The following is a 21,337-nucleotide window of genomic DNA, read 5'->3' as shown; positions in this document are numbered from 1 at the left end:
TTTTTAACGTTTATTTATTTTTGAGACAGAGAGAGACAGAGCATGAATGGGGGAGGGTCAGAGAGAGGGAGACACAGAATTGAAACAGGCTCCGGGCTCTGAGCTGTCAGCACAGGGGCCCGATGCGGGGCTCGAACTCACGGACTGCGAGATCGTGACCTGAGCTGAAGTCGGCGCTCAACCGACTGAGCCACCCAGGTGCCCCTCATCTACCTTTTAACTTAACAATTCCACTCTTTTAGCTGTCTACCCAAAATAATTGAAAGCATATGTTCAGAAAAAACCTTCTATAAAAATGTTATAGCAGCTTTCTTTTTAACAGCCCAAACTAGAAACAACTTGCATGACATGACTGGGAGAATAGATTGTGGAATATTCATGAAGGGAATATTATGCAGCAATTAAAACACATGAGCAAAATGGAAAAATCTCAGTTGTTAAGCTGAGTGAGAGAAGCTAGACAGAAGAGTACATACTATTTAATTCTATTTATATGGGATTCTTTGACAGATCTGTATAATAGAAATCAGATCACTGGTTGCCTGTGTCAGGTGTGGTGGGATAACTGCAGAGGAGTATACAGAAACCTTCTGGGAGACAGAAGTGTTACTACGTGTTGACTGGGATGGAGATGACACAGGTTTATAAATTTGTCAAATCATTAACCTCTGTACTTTAAATTGGATTTCATTATATGCAATGTATAACTTAAGTTGATTCAAAATAACCCATTGTAATTTCTTAAATATATTAAAAAAATACTTTTCAAAACATTATCCTTTTGTGTTGTCAATTGCGATTAATAAAGCTATACATATTTCTGAGATGATGATGTTGTGAAGGACACTCTCCTCAGCTCATTGTGTCCACTTGAGGTGGACATGACCCTAGGCAATAATTGGGTCTTCTGTCCATAGGACTTCTGAAAAGCTGTTCAGAGCTCAGCCTAGCAATTGAGGTCCTCTCAGAGTTCAGTTTGGTTTGTATAAGGTTTAGTTGGAACTTAGCATAGAGAATAATTTTGGGCTTTTGAAGCTTTTCCCTATGATGTTTTAGTCTGTAATTTATTTTATTGAAAATACTGTTTGAGGACACCGTCAAATTTAAATTTAATGAGCTTTTCCCCCTTTCTCTCTAGCCCATTTTTCAGTGAAGAATTTTACTTTGAGATTCCAAGAACTTTCCAGTATTTGTCTTTCTATGTTTATGATAAGAATGTTTTACAAAGAGACCTTCGTATAGGTATGTACTATTCATAATTATCTTTAATCACAGTGTTGGTGTTTCTGTTAATTCTTTCTCCAAATATAAAGCATTGAAAACAACAAAATAATATATGTTCAATATTTCTAATCCTTTACTCTTCATGTTTGTTTGTGAATCTTATTTTTAATTTGTATGCTCAGCTTAGGTAATGCTTTGGAGGTGTCGTGACTGATCTCCCCCTAATCATGGAGTCATGCTTCCAAAGTACCTGTAGGGCCATTTTCGTTAGTATTCATTACACTTGTTCATCAGTTTTTTGTTTAGTATCTTGTCTAATAGGGTATTTATGAAGGTAGAGACCATCACTCACAGAGTGCCTTACATTTAGTAAAATCTTGGTAAGTATTTGCTGAATGGTTCAAAGAATGTTTTTATACAAAGATCGCAGTATTTGATCTCCCAAAGAACATTTATTTTTGAAGCTTTTTTAATAGAAGTAATAATTTGCTTTAATGTAGACGTATGTTTTCTCTCTGGCTCTATTGGTGACCATGAACTCTATTTCTTAAATAATTGTCTAAGGCTGGGGTATGCTCTGTGGGCATGGAGTAGAACAAAGCTAAATGGACATGTATGTGTCAGATTCATGGTCTTTGTACCATTATCTGTATTTTAATAACAGGTAGAGGTCTGTAATTTGCATGTATTATCCTCTTGCTTTTTAGTATTGTGAATTTCGTCATTTCCATTTCTCCTTTCTGATTGGAAATATGCTCAAGTCTTCGACAGTTTAAATGGTTAATTTGACTTTTTTAAATGATTTATTTGACTTTGTCCTCTCTTAACTACCATCTAATGTGTTTCTGCTTTTGCTGTTGAACTTCTTAACAAATGGTTTGTATCCTTCTGCTTACTGCTACTTTGTTTTTAAATCTTTGTAATCTGGCTTCTATATTTTCCTGACAAACCTTTTTTGAAGTTTGCTAGAATCCTTTTAGAGGAAATCAAATAACCTTTAAAAACAATATATATATTTTTAATTCTAAAGCTATTACATGTTCTTAGTGATCAGTAGTGGCTGTGCACAGGAATAACTAGTTAATAATTTGTATATTTCTTCCCTTTATTTTCTGTATTTGTATTATTACATTGCACTATTCAGTTTTTTCCTTTTTTCATCTAATGATCCTTTTCCCTTGTCATTAAGTGTTTTTTAAAATTATTTGTTAAATATCCTTTGTAAAGAAATACATTGTTTTAACCACCTCTTTGTTGGTGAACACTTACGTTTTCAGATTGTTGATTTCTCTAAATGGTGTTGCTATGAGCTCCTGGGGCACCTGGGTGGCTCGGTTGGTTGAACATCCGACTCTTGATTTCAGCTCGGGTCATGATCTCAAGATTTGTGAGTTCGAGCCCTGCATCTGATTCTGTGCTGACAGTGCAGAGCCTGCTTCAGATTCTCTCTCTCTTCCTCTCTCCCTGCCCCTCCCCTGCTTGTGCTCTCTTACACTCTCAAAATAAATAAATAGACTTAAAAAAAAAAATGGTGTTGGTATGAACATCCTTCTTGCATACATCTTAGTATGTCTCTTTTTCTTAGAATAAATTCCTAGAAGTGAAAATACTGGGTTAAAGGATATGAATATTTTTATTTATTTATTTTTTAAAGTTTATGTAGTTACTTAGTGCATGCACAGGCAAAGGCATAAGCTGGTGTGGGGGGGGTGCGGGTGCAGGGAGAGAAGGAGAGAGAGAATCCTAAGTAGGCTCCACACTGTCAGTACAGAGTCTGATGCTGGGCTTGATCCCACCTGAACCAAAATTAAGAGTTGGACAGTTAACTGACTGAGCCACCCTGGTGCCCCAAGATATGAATATTTTTAAAATTTCTTCTCTCTGTGTTTTTTACATTGGCCCCCAGAAATACTATGGTAATTTAAATTCCCCCAAACATGGCCTGGGCATAATCATTTCACCATATCATGGATATTCTTGGATATTAGCATTGAAAAAAGTTTCTCCCAATTTGATAGGTGAAAAATAATATTTTTTGACTTGTATTTTTCTGATTATCAATTTGTTGAATTTTTTGTATGTTTATTAGTCTTTTATATTTTTCTTCTATAAACTAGTTTTTCATTGTCATGCCCATTTTTCATTTGGATGGATTTGTTTACTTTTATGCGTACTTATTTTGTTAAATATGTTAACTTTTGTCAGCTGTACACATAACAAATACTTTTTCTTTGTCACAAAAGGCATTTTCATAGTGTTGAATCCTTATCTGCCTCTTTGTCATATTTGACTCTTTTTGATTGCTTATTCAACCTGTTGAAAGCCAGAGAAAATACAGTTTAATGGCTTTGTATTATCCTAGTTGTCTTTCTTCTTCTGAGTTCTTTATTTATATGCAGACTCTTTTCTTTCTAGCAGACCCCTGAGGTCCCATCCTCAATTCAGTGAAACCAACATTTACAAACACTTCTGTGTGGCATACAAAGAAGACAACTCAGGTTATTCCCAGGCTATCAGAGAGGCACACTTGTACTCTAATTCTAATTTATTGTAATTGGATCTGGGCTAGAGATATGAACAAAGTACTTGAGAACACAGACAACAGGTAATCTTGTTTGGTGGAGGATTAACAGACTACCTAAGTAGGAAAAGTAAGAAATTTCCAGGTTATAGGGATTCGCAGAATTAGAGGAGAAAAAACAAATCATGTTTGTGGTGTATCTACTGGAATATATAAATTACTTAGGAAGAGGGTGGTAGAAGTGAAACTGGGAATATAAATTGGGACCAAGTTGTGATGGACCCTAAAAACTATGCTTAGAAGTTTGGACTTCATCCTATAGACAGTAATGTTGAACCTTTTAAGAATGAGAAAACTTTAAAAAAAAAAAAAAAGGAAGAAAAACATTTTAAAAATTATATATGACTATGTATACATGAATACTTTTGTAGTTTAACAACTTTTTATGGCCTACAGCAGTAACTTCCAAAATACAAACTCAGTGTCTATAGATTACATATGTAAATGTATATATATGTATATATGTTCTTTTAAAGTATATATACACACACTTTACATATGTGATCTGTAGTTTATGATTTAGAGTAGAGAAATTAGAGTCAGGGAGGCTATAATCAAATGAGATGCAAAGGGCAGTGGCAGTGGGAATGTGAATGAGTGCATGTACTTCAGTGAAGAAGCTTCAAGTAGGGTTTAGGGGCTATAAGGGGATGAAGGATTGTGAGAAAGGAAAGTTAAAAATGGTATTGTTTCTATGGCCATCATTAACTGAGATAAAGAACACAGCAGGATGGGAAGAGGAAAGGATGACTTTGATTTCAAACAAGTTAAACTTGTATTACCTGGGAAACATCTTGGTGGACACTTTAGTTGACTGTTGGAAATACAGATCTGAAGCTTAGAGAGAAGGGCTTGAGATGTGAATTTGAGAGTCATGAGCATTAAGTGATACTTGAAGACTCTGCAGGAACCAATGAAATTGTCCTGGGAGCAGATAAGGAAAACGCAGGGAAAATGAGGCTTCAATGAAGATTGATAAAATTTATCAGGGATGTAGGAACAGAGATAGGAGAGATTCACATCTCAGAAGGCCAGGAGATCTTTTAATGTCAACAACTAGAGTAGAGCAGAGTAGGGTAAGGATTAGATAAAGGCTCTTGGTGGTTATGAGCGACCCTTGAGAGAGAGTGTCTATCATGTCTTTTTAAGAAAACTTTGTAATTTTCATTGTTTGCATATAATACTATAGTCATCATACATTATTTCATTGAAAGGCCTTTAGTTGAGGTTTATAATTACGATTTCCAAAAGTTCCCTGTGCTGTTTTTTTGTTTTTAAAGTAAAAGTCAATTGCACTTTTAAACAAAAAAATTTTACATAAATATCACTTCTTTGTGTAAAAGTATCAGAAACCCATAACTTGGTGTGAGAACTTTTTTTTCAAATAATTTTATTTTTATTAAGACAAAATTTTTGCATTTAGTGGCAGTTTTTTTCCTTTTACACATAGGAATTATTATTAAAGTAAACTCAGCATCATGTATGTACCTGTTAAAGTTGGAAAATGGTTTTTATTTATGAATCTTTACATTTTTGTAGTTTAACATATTTTCTTTTGTCACTAACTCATAAAGTTCCGTTGTTGCCTTTTTTTTTTTTTTTTTTTTAAGCACGGGGGAGACAGGCAGAGGGAGCAGAGGGGGAGGTAGAAAATCTTAAGTAGGTTACATGCTCAGCGCAGGGCCTAACTTGGGGGCTCAACTCTGGAATCTTGACCCGCGGAAATCAAGAGTCTTACCCCACTGAGCCATCCAGGCACTCTGGGGTTGTTTTTTGTTTGTTTGTTTGTTTTTTAAATTTCAGCTATTGAAAATTGAGTTTAATTATTTTATAATTCTTAGTTGCCAAGTTGTAGATTAAACAGTACTATAGCATTTTCAAATGAAATTTGAGCTGAAGTTGAAAGACCCATCTTTGAAACTTAAGAATTTCTGAGAATGTGCACTAGCCAAGTAGTTTTAAGAGCTTGTTTGTTTTTTAATTGTATAAGTAATACATGAATTTTTGTCTTTTTATAAAAAAATTTCAAATTGTAGTACTGCAGATAATCCTAATTCATTTTGACCACTGACTCCCTCCCAGTCCCCTTCCCAGAAGTAATAACTGTTATCAATATGGGGCAAAATATTTTATGTTAGTCATCTTCGTATGCCAGGTAGTTAGTACAAAAATTTGATTGTGAATTAAAAACTTGAGACCTAGGAACTTTGCTATAAAAAGATAGGAAGTTGCAAAGTTAAGGTTTTATTTTATTTTGTGATATATTGACGTAAGGTATAGTGTCCTCTCTTAAAAGGAGAGAAAAAAGAAAAGTTTTATGTAAGAATGTATTTCCATTTCCAGTGAGAATTCTAATAGAAAAATAAAACATATATTTTATCTTATAGTGTGTATTTTCTGGGTATTTTAGTTTGAGGGGCATCTAGGCTGAAAAACTAAACTGTGGTTATCTGAGCTAGGCAAGTTTTTTTTTCTTTCGCCTTGTTTCAGAACAGTATAAGAGAATTTCACTAGGCTATCAGAAACCTGAATTCATTCATGACTCTGTCACTTCCTGGCTGTGTGACCTTAAACACATCACTTTACCTTCTTAGGCCTGGCGTATCTATAAAATAAGTCTGAGTTTAAGATTGCTAAGATCTTTTCAGACTTTTTAATTTGTAATTTCTGCTGGCATTTAGCTCTGAAGTCAAAATTGCCTAAGTTGACACTTTCATATCTGTTTGCATAGGGTCTGTATCACTTATCTGTTGGTACATAACAAACCATTCCAATACTTGGTGGCTAAATACATCAACTATATATTTGGTCATGATCCTCAGGGTTGTTAATTTGGGTTGAGCTCAACTGGTGGTTATTCCATTGGTCTCAGCTAGGATCACTAATGTGCACTTATCCAGAAGATTGACTGGACTAAATGGCCTGACTCATATGTCTGGTGGCTGGTGCTGGCTGTTATCTGGGCCTTCCTTTCCATATGGTTTTGGGGTTTTAAGAGGGTAAGCCCTACTGCACAGGTGTTTAGTAAGATTCTACTTGCATCACATTTGCTGATGTCCCATTGGGCAAAAGCAAGTGACATGGCCAAACCAGAGTCTGTGCTGGAGAAGACCACACGATGGCATAGACCAAGGAAGAATGATTTTTGGGGACCATTAATATACCAGTCTACCATGGAGAACAAAATGTACCCTAAACTCTATACACTAGGGCATTAAAGTTTTGTGATTGAATCGCTGTCGTTGACTGTGTGCCAGAATTTGTTCAGTGTTCTGATCCATTTTCATCCTGTATAGACAGTCACAGTTGTCACTACTTATATCTGCTCTTTTCATCCATTTCTACTAGCGTCCATGTAGGAGCAGGGCTATCAAGATTTGCCAGTTGGTGATCTGTATGAGGATGAAATTTCTAAGAATATGTTGTATCTAAAAATGGCGCCCAAATATAACACAGTTTTTACAGATGGCAAGAAAATGCTGTTTAGAAGTGGTGCTGGAAAGCTGAGAATACTTTTTTTTTTTATTTTGAGACCAACAAAGATAGTTTCTGTGCCCACAGTTCCTTCATTTCTTTTTGTGTTTCCTCTCCTTGTTTTATTTTAAGGAACTAATACAGCATCTGGGGTGTGTGTGTGTGTGTGTGTGTGTGTGTGTTGGGTCTGAGCTTTTTCTGTCTATGAGTTTGTCAGGACAGTGGGGAAATGAAATAGTACCTTTAAATAATTTGTTGAGTAGTTTGTTCCTGGGAGATTTTTTGTTTGTTTTTTTGAGGTTGGTGATTTCATGGCTACTAAAGTGATGAGTTAACTTTGCTCAAAATGGTGAACACTAAACTAAGATAATATTTGGGACCATTAGAGGCACAGAATTTTTACAACTAATCAGAGAAGGGCTTCTCTCTCAGAAGACCAGAATCATTCAACTCTTTCATGGCAGTGAGTGCCAGGGATGCACAAGATATGCAGTAGAAGGAAGAAGGTACTTGCTTCTGGGAATTTTTACCTGTGAACTAAGAGAATTCTCATTTGGGAAGACACATGTGATAAAGATGGATACTCAGTGATCTGAGTAGAGTTCCTACTCTCTAGTTTTTAGAAGCATTACTGATTAAATAGATTTTGGTTAGTGGAGTCTGGAAATCATATCACCATTTAAAGCACAGTGGTATTGTGATTATTTGTTGAATGAGTAAATGAATCAGTTAATCCAGTAAACTTCAAAATAAACTTTTTCAAAAACCTTATTTTCAAGTTGGGGGCTTGCTTTGGTGATACTTGTAAATATGAAAATATATACACACATGTATATTTGTGTACATATGCATAAATTATGTATAAAAATCCTAGAAACTGTCTTATCAGGCCTTAACCAGGAATCTCTCAGCGAGTTACTGGATGGTGAGTAAACTCTCTTAAAATTACATGCCAGATAATATCTGCATTTTTCTGGAAAGAGAACATAAATGGTGCATAGATACCAAGATTCTTAAAGGGGGAAATGAGTTGTTTTCAAAATGTAAGAACTTCAGATACAGGATATATAGGTCTATTTCTGTGTGTGTGTGTGTGTGTGTGTGTGTATCAAACTGTTATACATTGCCTTAATGTTCATATCTGGAGTAGATTCATTGGTAAATGGAGCCACTCGATAGACTTTTGATAATCATAATCATTTGTGACATGCACTACTTAATACTTTGTCATAATTCTGTATCTTAAGCCATTCTTGGTATAATATTGATTTGCCAGGAATTTGCTATAATCCATAGGTGAAACATATCAAGAGATTTGTGTAATTTCTCTCTTAACCTAAACTTCTTCAACAGTGTAAAGAATATTTGAGTGCCTAAATTCTGTACTTGTCTTTTAATCAATATATCCAGTAGTGGAAGAATTTGTTTTCCCATCATTTTGTGTCTTAAATTTAACCAAAAAAAAACCCACTGAAATATATTATTTTCCTGGTGCGATTTCCTCAAGATTTGAATGAATTATACATTCCATATATTCACAAGAAGATTTTGGCCTTTACATTAGACTTCATCCTATTTATTTATTTATTTATTTATTCATTCATTCATCCATCATCTAACTATTGTATGTATGTATGTATGTTTATTTATTTTGAGAGAGAGAGAGAAAACGTGAGCAGGGGAGGAGAGGCAGAGAGAGAGGAGGGAGAAAATCCCACTATTAGTGCAGAGCCTGATGCGGGACTTGAGCTCATGAACCGTGAGATCATGACCTGAGTCAAAGTCAAGCGCTTAACTGACTGAGCCACCACGCACCCCTGCAGTGGTTTTTAGTATATTCACAGATTTGTGCAACCATCACCACTACCTAATTCCAAATTTTTAAAGAAAGTTTTTTTGTGTTTTTTTTTTTCTTGTCATACCTTTCCTTACCACTTGATACAGAACAATTTATAAATCCTGATAGAAAACTTTTGACTGTTTCCTAAAAGTTTTCAAATGTGGAACTAAAAGACCAAGATAGATCAGAAGAGAAAGGGCACGAAGTGTAATTAGGACACTTAAAGTGAAATTCTTACCTGATGAAAGAAAGTGAACTTTGACTTTAGTATATATTCTTTGTTGAAACTTTTGTGTAGAGTCTTGGAATAAATTGTCAGTCATATGCAAAACTGGGTCTGCTTCTTAAAACTTGAATTGAGGAAGGAAATGCTTTGTACCAACATGGCAAATACTTCATTATAATAAGAACATTTCTGTTTCTTTCTCTCATACAACTTTGTTCATTGTACCGTATCTTTCTCTAAGAGGTAGAAACTCTTTAGGGAACTGCCCTGATTATTATTATTATTATTTATCATTGTTATTTTTTGGTATGCATTGAAGCAACATAAGCAGTGCTTATAATGTTTTGATAAAAGCAGATTTTAAAGAAAATTATTGTCTTAATCTGTAATTTTCAAGTCAGTTTTTAAAATTGTTAGTGATATATGGTATTTATCTTTTTCTCTTAATTGGAACTTGTGAACTCTTATTAAATGCAAATATGTCTGTCTAGATAGAACATATGGTTTATTCATAGTGTTAAAAGTTTGGGAGGATTAGTTTACACTGTCATTGTACATTGCTTTTTACATGGAATGAACTTCGGGTAAAACTGTGAATCTATTGAGTAAGTACTAAAAAATTCATTTGCATGTAAATACAACTGAATTTTTGTCTAATCCCCTGATTCAAAATGACCCAGAAAAGGGTCTGCCAAGGGGCAGGGGGAACTGAGGCACTTTTTCATTCTTTAGGATATAGAAAACAACTTGACCAAAAATCTGTAATAGAATTTTAGAACCATTAAAGCAAAAGTTTAATGAGAAAAAAAAAAGTGGATTTTTTAATATCAGTAGGTACAAATTATTTTAAAATATTTTCTAAAAGTATTACATGTAATAGTGCTAATGATTTTTTTTAGCAGTGCTAATGATTATACAAAATATGTTTCTCTTACATTGTTTCCTATAGGAAAAGTAGCCATCAAAAAAGAAGACTTATGTAACCACAGTGGCAAAGAAACTTGGTTTTTACTACAGCCTGTTGACTCCAATTCAGAGGTTCAGGTAAATACTAAGGCTTAAGTGGTATAAGAGATTGTCAGCATGCAGAAAGTGTGTGGAAAACAAACTATTCTAGTTTATACAGACAGCGCTATTACACATTATTTTAAATTCTGGGACCAAATATTATAGACCTTTAGGTAATATATAGCTGGAAAGAAATGCCTTGCCTTGAATTCAAGAATAATGTGTGTGTGTGTGTGTGTGTGTGTGTGTGTGTGTGTGTGTGAGAGAGAGAGAGAGAGAGAGAGAGAGAGAGAGAGAGAGAGAGAGAGTGTGTTTGGGGAAGTTATGTTAGGGGGACATTTTTTCCTGTTTTAGTTCTTTTGTTGGAGTCACAATGGCAAATTATTAATTTTTTTGGTTGGGAAATTTTTTTTAAGAGAAAAGCTACGTTAATTCTAACTTTGAAGAGAATCCCAGAAGTCTGTGATTTTATCTGTTTTGACCAGGATGTTGTTTATTCTCTTAATAAACTAGTATTGGGAAAATATTCATTCAAACCATGCCTGAGCCCACCTTGCAGAGCCTTTCATTCCCACACCCGCCCTTCCTGTTGTTCACCCTTCTTTTTATTTGGAAGGGTATTATTACCTTTTTAAAGCTCTTCTTTCCTCTTGCCAGAGTAAGAGTTCTTACAGATTCTATATGTGAGTAAAAATACATGTTCAGCCAAGTAGCTTAACTTTCTATTTCTTTCTGAAAAGTCTGAGTTTCTCTTAGAAATTGTTATTTCTATCTGAAGGGAATCCTTTTTTTGTAACTCTGTTTATATATAAAATATGGTAAGGATTGTGAAACCATTTCCCGAGGACATACTGTAAGCAGGATTCTTCCTCTCTAAAAGAAGTTATAATTTGCCGCTGTGACTCAAACAGAAGTTTAAGACAAGAAAAAGCGCTTTACGTGCACCCACAGATATTTGCAAATAAAGTGCGTGTGTCTCTATTTCCTCATAACCTCTCAAGCATTCTCTTTGATTAAATTCTCAAAAACTTAAGTATTTGTATATAAAACCCCTTCTTAAGTACAAAATATAATTGAAACTTTTCCTATTTTATTCACTCTACCTCATTTTAATGTTCTTTTCATTCTATTTGGCAGTAACTGTTAGATTCCAATTAGCCACTATTGTATACCACACAGGTGGAAGACAGTGTGACAAAATGGAAAGGCTTTTGCACAAGAAGTCAGAAAATTTAGATCCTAGGGGCGCCTGGGTGGCGCAGTCGGTTAAGCGTCCGACTTCAGCCAGGTCACGATCTCGCGGTCCGTGAGTTCGAGCCCCGCGTCAGGCTCTGGGCTGATGGCTCGGAGCCTGGAGCATGTTTCCGATTCTGTGTCTCCCTCTCTCTCTGCCCCTCCCCCGTTCATGCTCTGTCTCTCTCTGTCCCAAAAAAAAATTAAAAAAAAAAAAAAAAAAAAAGTTGAAAAAAAAAAAGAAAATTTAGATCCTAATTTTCATATGTGGTTGCTTTACTGACCTTGAATTTTATTTCTATAAAATCGAAATAAAAGTTGCCATGTTGATGCCTATGGTTGTGAGAATTCAGTGAAATATTTTTAACAGTGTTTTAAAAACTGTTAATTGCTACACAAATATAAAATACCTGTTTACCATCAGTCACTCAGGTGGCCATTTTCATAATATACCTTTACCAAAAGGCAGATATGAAAGTCTTAAAGTTTTTAATTTAAAACTATTAAAGGTTTTCCTTTTTAATAGTTTTAACAAAAAGTGAGACAAGAAAAGGCTTTGATAATTTGGTATAAAATGAAATTTGAGTTTTATATTAAAGATGTAATTTATTAAAATTCATTCTTATGGCCAGTATAAGTTTGGTAAAAGATCTAAGTCCCCCAACTCTCAAAAAGTAGAAATCTCTCTGGAATATGTAATTCTTGGAGATGGCATTAGAGATTAGTATTAGATAACAGGATTTAATTCAGTTGAGTGTGTAAAACTCATCTCTGAATCATAAAATCCTGGAAATAGCATTTCATTGTTAGAGATAATGTCAACATTTTTTATTTGTTATGAATGATTTTCATGACCATGAGTTATTAACCTTTACAAGTTTTTTGCTTAAATGATAATTAGTAAGGTCTCCTTAAAATACACTTTAGGGGCACCTGGGTGGCTCGGTCGGTTGAGTGTCCAACTTCAGCTCAGGTCGTGATCTCATGGTACATGAGTTAGAGCCCTGCATCAGGCACTATGCTGACAGCTCAGAGCCTGGACCCTTCTTCAGATTCTGTGTCTCCCTCTCTCTCTGCCCCTCCCCTTCTCATGCTCAGTATCTCTCAAAAATGAATAAACATTTTTAAAAAATTTTAAACACACTTTAGATTTTTTTTTTTTTTTTGACATTTATTTATTTTTGAGAGACGGAGGGAGACAGAGCATGAGCCGCGGAGGGGCAGAGAGAGAGGAGACACAGAATCTGAGGCAGGCTGCAGGCTCTGAGCAGGCTCTCAGCACAGAGCCTGATGCGGGGCTCGAACCCACAAACTGTAAGATCATGACCTGAGCCGAAGTCAGACGCTCAACCAACTGAGCCACCTAGGCGCCCCAAAATTTTAAACGCATTTTAGAAAGAAGAGTACATTAGTGGCTGGGAGGATGTAGAACACCTTTCAGGTTAATATGGTACTATTGGAAATACTGTTGTTTGGCCCCAAAACTGATACAGGAATACTAAATTAACTTTGTGAGCCTAGAAAAGAAGAGTAGCCTACGTTTCATACAAATCCTACTTTGTTAATAGATTTGTTCACTTGCATACATTTTATTGAATTTTACAAAATACCATGGAAATAAGAGCAGTTGATGGAGCCATCCCGAGAAGGAATGGGTTCAGTAGGGATTCCGCCTAGTAGTTACTGTTAGTGATTAGATGGTGTATCCCAAGCACAGTACCAAGTACTTAATATACATTTTCTCATTTAATCTTCAGAAAAGCATTATGAGATGTAGGTAGCCTTAATAACTCCATTGTACAAATATAGAAAATGGATTCATAGAGGTTAAATGACATCTCCAAAGTCATAGAACTATTAGGTGATGGAACCATGGTTCCAATAGAGATCTTGTCTGATTCTAAAAAAGCTTTCTTGCTTTCCACTATTCGTACTGTTGGGCATGAAAAGGCTTCAGCAGGTTATTAGGAGAGAACATCTGAGTATAAGGAACAGAAGCCTACTCAGATTAGCTTAAAGAAAAAGGGAGGGGCATTTGAAAGTTCCTAGGGAACTTCTTAGAGTATAATTACAGGAACTTTGGTATGGCCAGTGAGAGCTGGAAGTTGTCAGGCATTTACTTAAGAGGAGCTGCCTTTTAAGTGGAGATCAGGTTCTTACAATAATAATCTAGATACAGTTTACATAGTCAAAATTATTTTTGAAAAGATTTTAACTTCTCATAAAGTGCACTAAAATATTGGGTAGTTTGTTTTTGGTTGACTACTACATAAAATAGTTGGCTTGCATTCGGGACCATGGTGAATGAAAAATATGTATTGTATCTTTTTTTAACGTTTAGTTATTTTGAGAGAGTGTATGAACGTGAGTGGGGGAGGGGTAGAGAGAGGGTGGGAGAGAGAGGATCCCAAGCAGGCTCTGTTTTGTCAGTGTAGAGCCCATCGTGGACTCAGTCCCATGAACGGCTGAGCCAAAATCAAGAGTTGGACACTTAACTGACCAAACCACCCAGGCGCCCCTATATTGTATCTTTAAACTGTGGACTTTCACTCAGTGCAGCAGTAGATACTGTAAGGGGCACTTGGGAACTGAATCCACTGATTCATATTTTCTTATTCATATGCTCACTATGCTCGTTGAGTGTAAGTGCTCACTGTTTAGTGTTTTTTCCTTCCCTCTTATTTTGTAAAATGAATAGTTAATATTTCCTATCTTGTACTCTCATTTTAATACTATTCACTTTGCAAAATGAAAGGAACAAAACCCACTATTTAATGATGAGATTCCCTTGTATTGATTTGTATATCTGATGAGATTACATGTTTCTCACTTCTGCTTCTCTCTAATCTCTTCCTGACAGCTAAAAAAATGCCCACATCAGCCTGAGTTTACGTGACCCTACAACCCCTCACCTTCTAAGATCTGATTTAGTTCTCTGCCACAATTTAGAGAATTTGGCCCAACTTGGGTCATATGTCCACTGCATTCTAATTGGTATGATTGGGGCAAAGTTACTGTAAAGCAGTCTATTTGGGGACTTTGGGTAGGCATCACCCCTAAGAAAGGGTTTGGGTGGAAGAAATTATTGGCATCTCTCCCTCAGAGGGGAAGATGTTTGTTTCCCAGCTCTACCACTAATTGGCATTTGTACCCAAAACAGTTGCTAACCTGTTGTTGTCTGAGAATCTTCATCTGTGAAATGAGAACTTCATTGTATAGGATTCCCTTCAGTTCTGAAGTTGTAGGGAAGTAATATGCAGAAATGTAATTTAGCCTTCAAATGAAAAGATCCCAGTAGTAGTAAGATGGGTTTTATATCAAAACAGTTGAAAATTACAAAGAACACTAACCTCTTACTTTGGATTGTTTCCCGGATGCTTTATTATTGCCATTAAAAATGAAAATTATTTTCAGGGTGCCTGGGTGGCTCATTCGGTTGAATGTCTGACTTCGGCTCAGGTAATGATCTTGGAGTCTGTGCTGACAGCTCAGAGCCTGGAGCCTGCTTCAGATTCTCTGTCTCCCTCTCTCTCTGCCCCTCACCCGCTCATGTTCTGTCTGTCTCAAAAATGAATAAATGTTAAAAAAAAAATTTTTAATGAGAATTATTTTCAGTTTTCAGACATTTGAGATATTATTAATATTTCATGAATGTATTTTTTCCTGTTTTTTTTCTGTTTCTTTTTTGTTTTTGTTTTGCAGTTTCTCCCTCCATTTGAACCATTCTCTTCCTAACCCTCTCTTATCTGCCTTCATACCCCACAATGGGCCAGAGGGAGAACACAAAAGACTCTCCATAATGTTATCCATGACGTTGTATCAATAAGTCTGGTGGACATTTTTCAGTCCCCCTCTTACATGATCTTCCAGCAGCTTTGATACAGTGGACCACTCTTCGTTTTTGAAGCATTCTCTTCCTCAGTTTCTGGTTGTGGTTATCATCCTACTAAACTTAATGTTCTTTCTCCTACTCTTTTCCACATAAGTAAAGTTAATATGGATTCTGTGGGTGCCTCTTTCTATAAATCCTCTTTTTGGCTTCAGTGATCAGCAGCCATGCTCTTAGCTATATAGTCCTAGAATTCACAACAAACTTGAAGTATTTTTCCTTTCTTTAGTTCTTAGGTGCTGTGATAAAGAGTATGCCTTTACATAAGACTGATTAAACCATATCTGTTATCTGGAGAAGTTGGTACTCTCATTAATTAAGGGTGTTTGTCTCATACAACTTGTACAAGCAGTAAATCCAGATGCGCTGTCAATCATGTCTTTTTGATGTAATGACTTAGTTAATAAGTCTTTACCAACAAGCTTATCTTGAATTTCTGGATCATGCCATAAGCTATTGATTGTTTTATGGTTTTTTTTTTAATATGGCCTCTGCCCTACACTTTAAACAAGTATTACAAATAATAAATGCGATGATCATACCTAATAGTACATACATCTGGGGTTTTTTACATGCCTGATTAAAAGACAGTGAACATAAAGGTATAATTCATTGTTACAGGTCAATTTTGTAAAAACTTCATTTGTAAAATTGTAAATGTGAAATAACAGGGGCCATTCTAGATTGTAATAAATACTTCTTTTTAAAAAAAAATTTTTTTTAATGTTTGTTTGTTTATTTATTTATTTATTTATTTATTTTAAAAAGAGAGAGACAGAGCATGAACAGGGGAGGGGCAGAGGGAGAGGGAGACGCAGAATCTGAAACAGGCTCCAGGCTCTGAGCTGTCAGCACAGAGCCCGACGCGGGGCTCGAGCTAACGGACCGTGAGATCATGACCTGAGCCGAAGTCGGACGCTTAACGGACCAAGCCACCCAGGCGCCCCAATAAATACTTCTTTAAGGAGAAGAACAAATCTACCCATAAATAAGAGAGATTAAGTAAAACCTTTATTTTGTTTTTCATTTGGCAGCTAATTGTGTCCAAAATGATTTACTATATATGAAAATATCTGTCAGATAACAAGAAGTTGGGATTTTCCCTCCCCCCCATATAAAGAAAACTTACCACCAGTTAAAATATACTGAGTTCTTTTATGTGGAATGGTTGTTATAATGTAGTATTTTGTGATAAAAACTAAAAAAAAAAATCTAGACTAAAGAAGTTTTTAAGTATGTGCATTGGGTTTTGCCCAAATACTTGTAATTCACCTGAGTTTCTGAACCTGTATGCAGAAATTCTCATGATATCTTCTATAAAAATACAGATTTTTGTGTGAAATTTTGTAAAAGTAATTGAAATAAAGTTAGCTATATTTAATATAAAATATTCAACTTTCATATAATCCTAGAGTAATATAAGTTCCTAAATATGCTTCCTAGTACAAATTAACATGATATAATTGCATATATCAACTTAACGTAATCATTGCTACAAGATATATATAGAATAGCTCCCAAGAATTTGGTTTACTTTATTTTTTTTTAGTTTTTAATGTTTATTTTTGAGAGAGAGAGAGAAGCAGAGCATGAGCTGGGGAGGTACAGAGAGAGAGGGAGACAGAGAATCTGAAGCAGGCTCCAGGCTCAGAGCTGTCAGCGCAAAGCCCGGTGCAGGGCTTTAACTCACGAACTGGGAGATCATGACCTAGCCAAAATCAGACATTTAACTGGCTGAGCCACCTAAGCACCCCTTATTTGGTTTACTTTAAATAAAACATAGAAAATACCTTGCCAGTTATCTAATCTTCCCAATATTTTCTGACATATATGAAAAGTATACTATTATGTCATTGAACCTCCCTTAGGAGATTGGGTAATAAGAAAGCAGTAATGGACCAAATCACATTGCATATTTATCATCAAAAATAGTTTCTTATCAGAGTCTTGTAGTTGGTTCATTGTGGCTAATGTCTCCGTTTTCTCTAGTTGCTTTTAGGATTTTCTTTTGATCTGCTTTTAGCAGTTTTACTATGCTCTGCCTTCATATGGTTTTATGTTTATCCTATGGGTGTTCATAGGGGCTCTTAGATCTCTGCCTTGATGTCTTTCTTTAGTTTTGGAAAATTCCAGGCAATTATTTCTTTATCTTTTTTTTCTCTCCTTCCCTATTTTATCTGTCTCCTCTTCTGGGACTCCAATTACATGAATAATAGACCATTTTCCTATGTTTTCCTGTGTCTCTTATGTTTTCCCCCTCTCTGTGCTTCACTGTGGATATTTTCCATTGACTAATTTATCTCCCATCTTACCAGTTCTCGTTTCAGCTGTGGTTAATTTGCTGTTGAATACATCATTGTGGTTATTTTATTGCCTAATTCTAAATTTTTCATTTGATACACTTTATAGTTTTCAGTGTTTTGTTGGCTTTTTCATTTTGTTGTCTACCTTAGTAAATATTTTAAGCAGCTATTTAAAAAAAATTTTTTTTAACATTTATTTATTATTGAGAGATGGAGAAAGACAGACTGTTTGCAGGGGAGGGGCAGAGAGAGGGAGACACAGAATCTGAAGCAGTCTCCAGGCTCTGAGCTGTCAGCACAGAGCCCAACACGGGGCTCGAACTCACAAACCGAGAGATCATGACCTGAGCTGAAGCCGGATGCTCAACCGACTGAGCCACCCAGGCGCCCCGTTAAGCAGTTCTTTTGACCTCTGTCAGTTAACTCCAACATTTGCACCTCCTATAAATTGACTGCTTTTTGTTGGTTTTTATTTTCATTTTTGTTTTTGGTGTATGTCTTCTGGCATGCTTCATAAGTTTTGATGGAATGCTGGACGTTGAAAAATATGAAATAGTTTATATATAACTTGAAGCTGTGGATGATGATGTTTTTTTTTCCTTCAGAGAAGATTTAGTTTTTTTTTATAAAGTTTTTTTTAATTATTTTTTTTTAACGTTTATTTATTTTTGAGACAAAGAGAGACAGAGCATGGACAGGGGAGGGGCAGAGAGAGAGGGAGACACAGAATCTGAAACAGGCTCCAGGCTCTGAGCTGTCAACACAGAGCTCGACGCGGGGCTCGAACTCATGGGCCGTGAGATCATGACCTGAGCCGAAGTCGGATGCTTAACCGACCAAGCCACCCAGGCGCCCTGAAGATTTAGTTTTTTACTTTTGGCATATCTAGAGGTTAGGGGTTTGGCTGATTCTAGGCTAGGTTTTGGTCTTTGTTTTTGTTTTGTTTTGTTTTGTTTTGTTTTGTTTTTAACATTTGTTCATTTATTTTGGGAAAGAGAGAATGAGTGTGCATGCATACACAAGCTGGGGAGGGGCAGAGAGAATCCTAAGCAGGCTCTTTGCTATCAGCACAAAATCTGACATGGGGCTTGATCTCACTAACTGTGAGATCGTGCCCTGAGCCGAAATCAAGAGTCAGACTTGTAACCGACTGAGCCACCCAGGCACCCCAGTTTTGGTCTTTGTAAAGGCTGGTCAGTGTTGTTCACTCTTACTCTTTAGGCATAGTCCTTCAGAGGTTCCAACAGAAAGCCTGTGTATTTGCCAGTGGCACTCTACCTTGTTGGGCCTTGGGCTCCAGTTTTTATATGCCCAGCACCATGAGACTGTAGACTGCCTTGTTTAAGTTCTTCAGCCTCTCAAGCCACTGCTGCAGTTAGGGAGTCCCATTCAACAAGCTTCTTCAGATGCCCCACCAGCAACTTCTACTAATATATTATTGGCCAAAATTGTATCATATGGCTGTCCTTAGCCACTATCACCTGGCTTCAGAGGAGACTAGGAAATGTTTTGCTGAACCCAAAACTACCCTCTCCAAAAACAAAACAAAACAAAACAAAAAATACCTAACTTGTTTTGCTATAATCCAAATCTATAAAATGATGACAGATGTAAATAAAACCAAACTTTTGTATGAATGTATTAAGGAATACTAAATATTTTCTCTAAGATGTTCATAGATTTGGGTTTCTAATACTGAAAAGTAGTTTCAAGTAATTTTTTAAAACTTTATTTTTCCTAAAAAACAGGACTCTTTGGTAGTAGAAATTTTTTAAATCTAGATGAGCAAAAAAATCTGAAATCCTACCACCCAAAGATAACTTCTGTCAGTGTTTTAGTAGATGACTTGTAGTAAATTCATATAGTAATATATATAGTATGTTTCATTTTTCCAAATTAACATTATACAACCTATTTTCTAACTTGTTTCTTTTGCTAAGTATCATGTACATACTTTCATGTTAAAGTATACAATGAGGTAGTGTTTCATAGTTTAGAAATGATAATTTCCTTGATTTAACTTATAATGCTTTTTTTTAAGTTTATTTCTTTATTTTGAGAGAGAGAAGAAGAGAGGGAGAATCCCAAGCAGGCTCCCTGTTATCTGTGCAGAGCCGTACACAAGGCTTGACCCTGAGACAGAGAGAGAGAGAGAGAGAGAGAGAGAGAGAGAGAATATCCCAAGTAGGCTCCCTGCTATCAGCACAGAGCTCGACCCCAAACCACAAGATCATGACCTGAGCCAAAATCAAGAGTCAGATGTCCAGCCAACTGAGCCACCCTGATGCCCCTAATTCATAATGCTTTTTAATTTTAGTGTTCCACCCTGACAGTATATGTCTTGTGGTTACCTATTCTGTCCCCAGTCTTTTCTTGACCAGGTTAAATACACAATTATGTTATTGCTGACTAATACCAAAGGAATGGTCTCTTCAACAGCCAGTAGGAATAATGAACGTATTAGGTAGGCTCTGACTGAATGATAATGATTCCTAGTAGAATCCCATTAAATATATACATTTTTTATTTCTAGGCTTTACTTGATGCAGTGCTATGATTTTTAGTTGTGAATGGAACTATTGTACTTTTTTTTCCTACTCTTATTTTAATAGTTTCAGTTGTTTTAGAACTAGGGTAGATCCTAGATATTTCCTGAGAGACTGTTGGGAGTGCCTTGTTAGCATACAGTTTCTACCATTAAATGCATACATGTTAAAATAGTAAAATTGCTTTGAGCTGCAAATGTTGATGCAGTTGGCTAGGCTCACTTAGTAAGTGACACACGTATGCTGGCCTGACAGCAAAGATGATTCAAAATTCGAGTTGAGTAATACTAAAAATGACTACAGGGGCGCCTGGGTGGCTCAGTCGGTTAAGCGTCCGACTTCGGCTCAGGTCATGATCTCACGGTCTGTGAGTTCGAGCCCCGCGTCGGGCTCTGGGCTGACAGCTCAGAGCCTGGAGCCTGTTTCAGATTCTGTGTCTCCCTCTCTCTCTGACCCTCCCCCGTTCATGCTCTGTCTCTCCCTGTCTCAAAAATAAAATAAACATTAAAAAAATTAAAAAAAAAATGACTACAATATCATGAACCTCTTCTGGGTCATTGTCTAGTAGTAGGGGTTGTGAATATTAAAGTAGAATTAATGACCAATTTTATAAGTTTTATGTGAATTTATCGATAGTTGTGCCTGAATTTTTAGTGGAAAATTGGCTTAGTTTAATTCCAGTTCCACCTAACTTCCAATTTTACTACTGCTGATGCTTTTGTTTCTTTAGAACTTAGCTTTCTCATGCAGACTTTTGTGTTGAGATCCGCCAATCAGTGTTGTTGCTCCTCACTACCCATCTAACCCTGAGCTTTGTAGTTAATGCACCTCAGATTCACTCTTACGGAGCAAACCCTTATAAGATAGTGAGGCCGATTCAGGTTAGATTACTGTGAAAGAATGTCTGAAAGGGGTTATTCCAAAGAGGAACAGTGACTTGATAATGAACTTTCCTACCTCTGATGAAATTACTTACGTCATCAGCCCCTAGACATCACACCCCTGAAATCTCT

The 21,337-nt window shown here is 36.0% G+C and overlaps 1 protein-coding gene across 5 annotated transcripts in view; it reads left to right on the top strand.

The window, feature by feature from the left end:
* The window catches only part of RASA2 (RAS p21 protein activator 2), a 123,465-nt gene that overhangs the window by 32,242 nt on the left and 69,886 nt on the right, over nt 1-21,337 (top strand). For 3 of the 5 annotated variants that reach the window (XM_049629754.1, XM_049629753.1, XM_049629757.1), the window contains exons 3-5: nt 1,139-1,242; nt 10,295-10,389; nt 15,001-15,045. In XM_049629754.1, the coding sequence (XP_049485711.1) occupies nt 1,139-1,242; nt 10,295-10,389; nt 15,001-15,045 (244 nt within the window). The remainder of the gene's footprint in view (nt 1-1,138; nt 1,243-10,294; nt 10,390-15,000; nt 15,046-21,337) is intronic. The other 2 variants (XM_049629756.1, XM_049629755.1) reach the window with 1 other exon arrangement.

This window comes from Panthera uncia, chromosome C2 (genome assembly GCF_023721935.1).
Source record: "Panthera uncia isolate 11264 chromosome C2, Puncia_PCG_1.0, whole genome shotgun sequence".
NCBI classification, from domain to species: domain Eukaryota; kingdom Metazoa; phylum Chordata; class Mammalia; order Carnivora; family Felidae; genus Panthera; species Panthera uncia.
The sequence above is the reverse complement of the archived record's forward strand: the minus strand, read 5'-3'. Positions and strand labels throughout refer to the sequence as shown.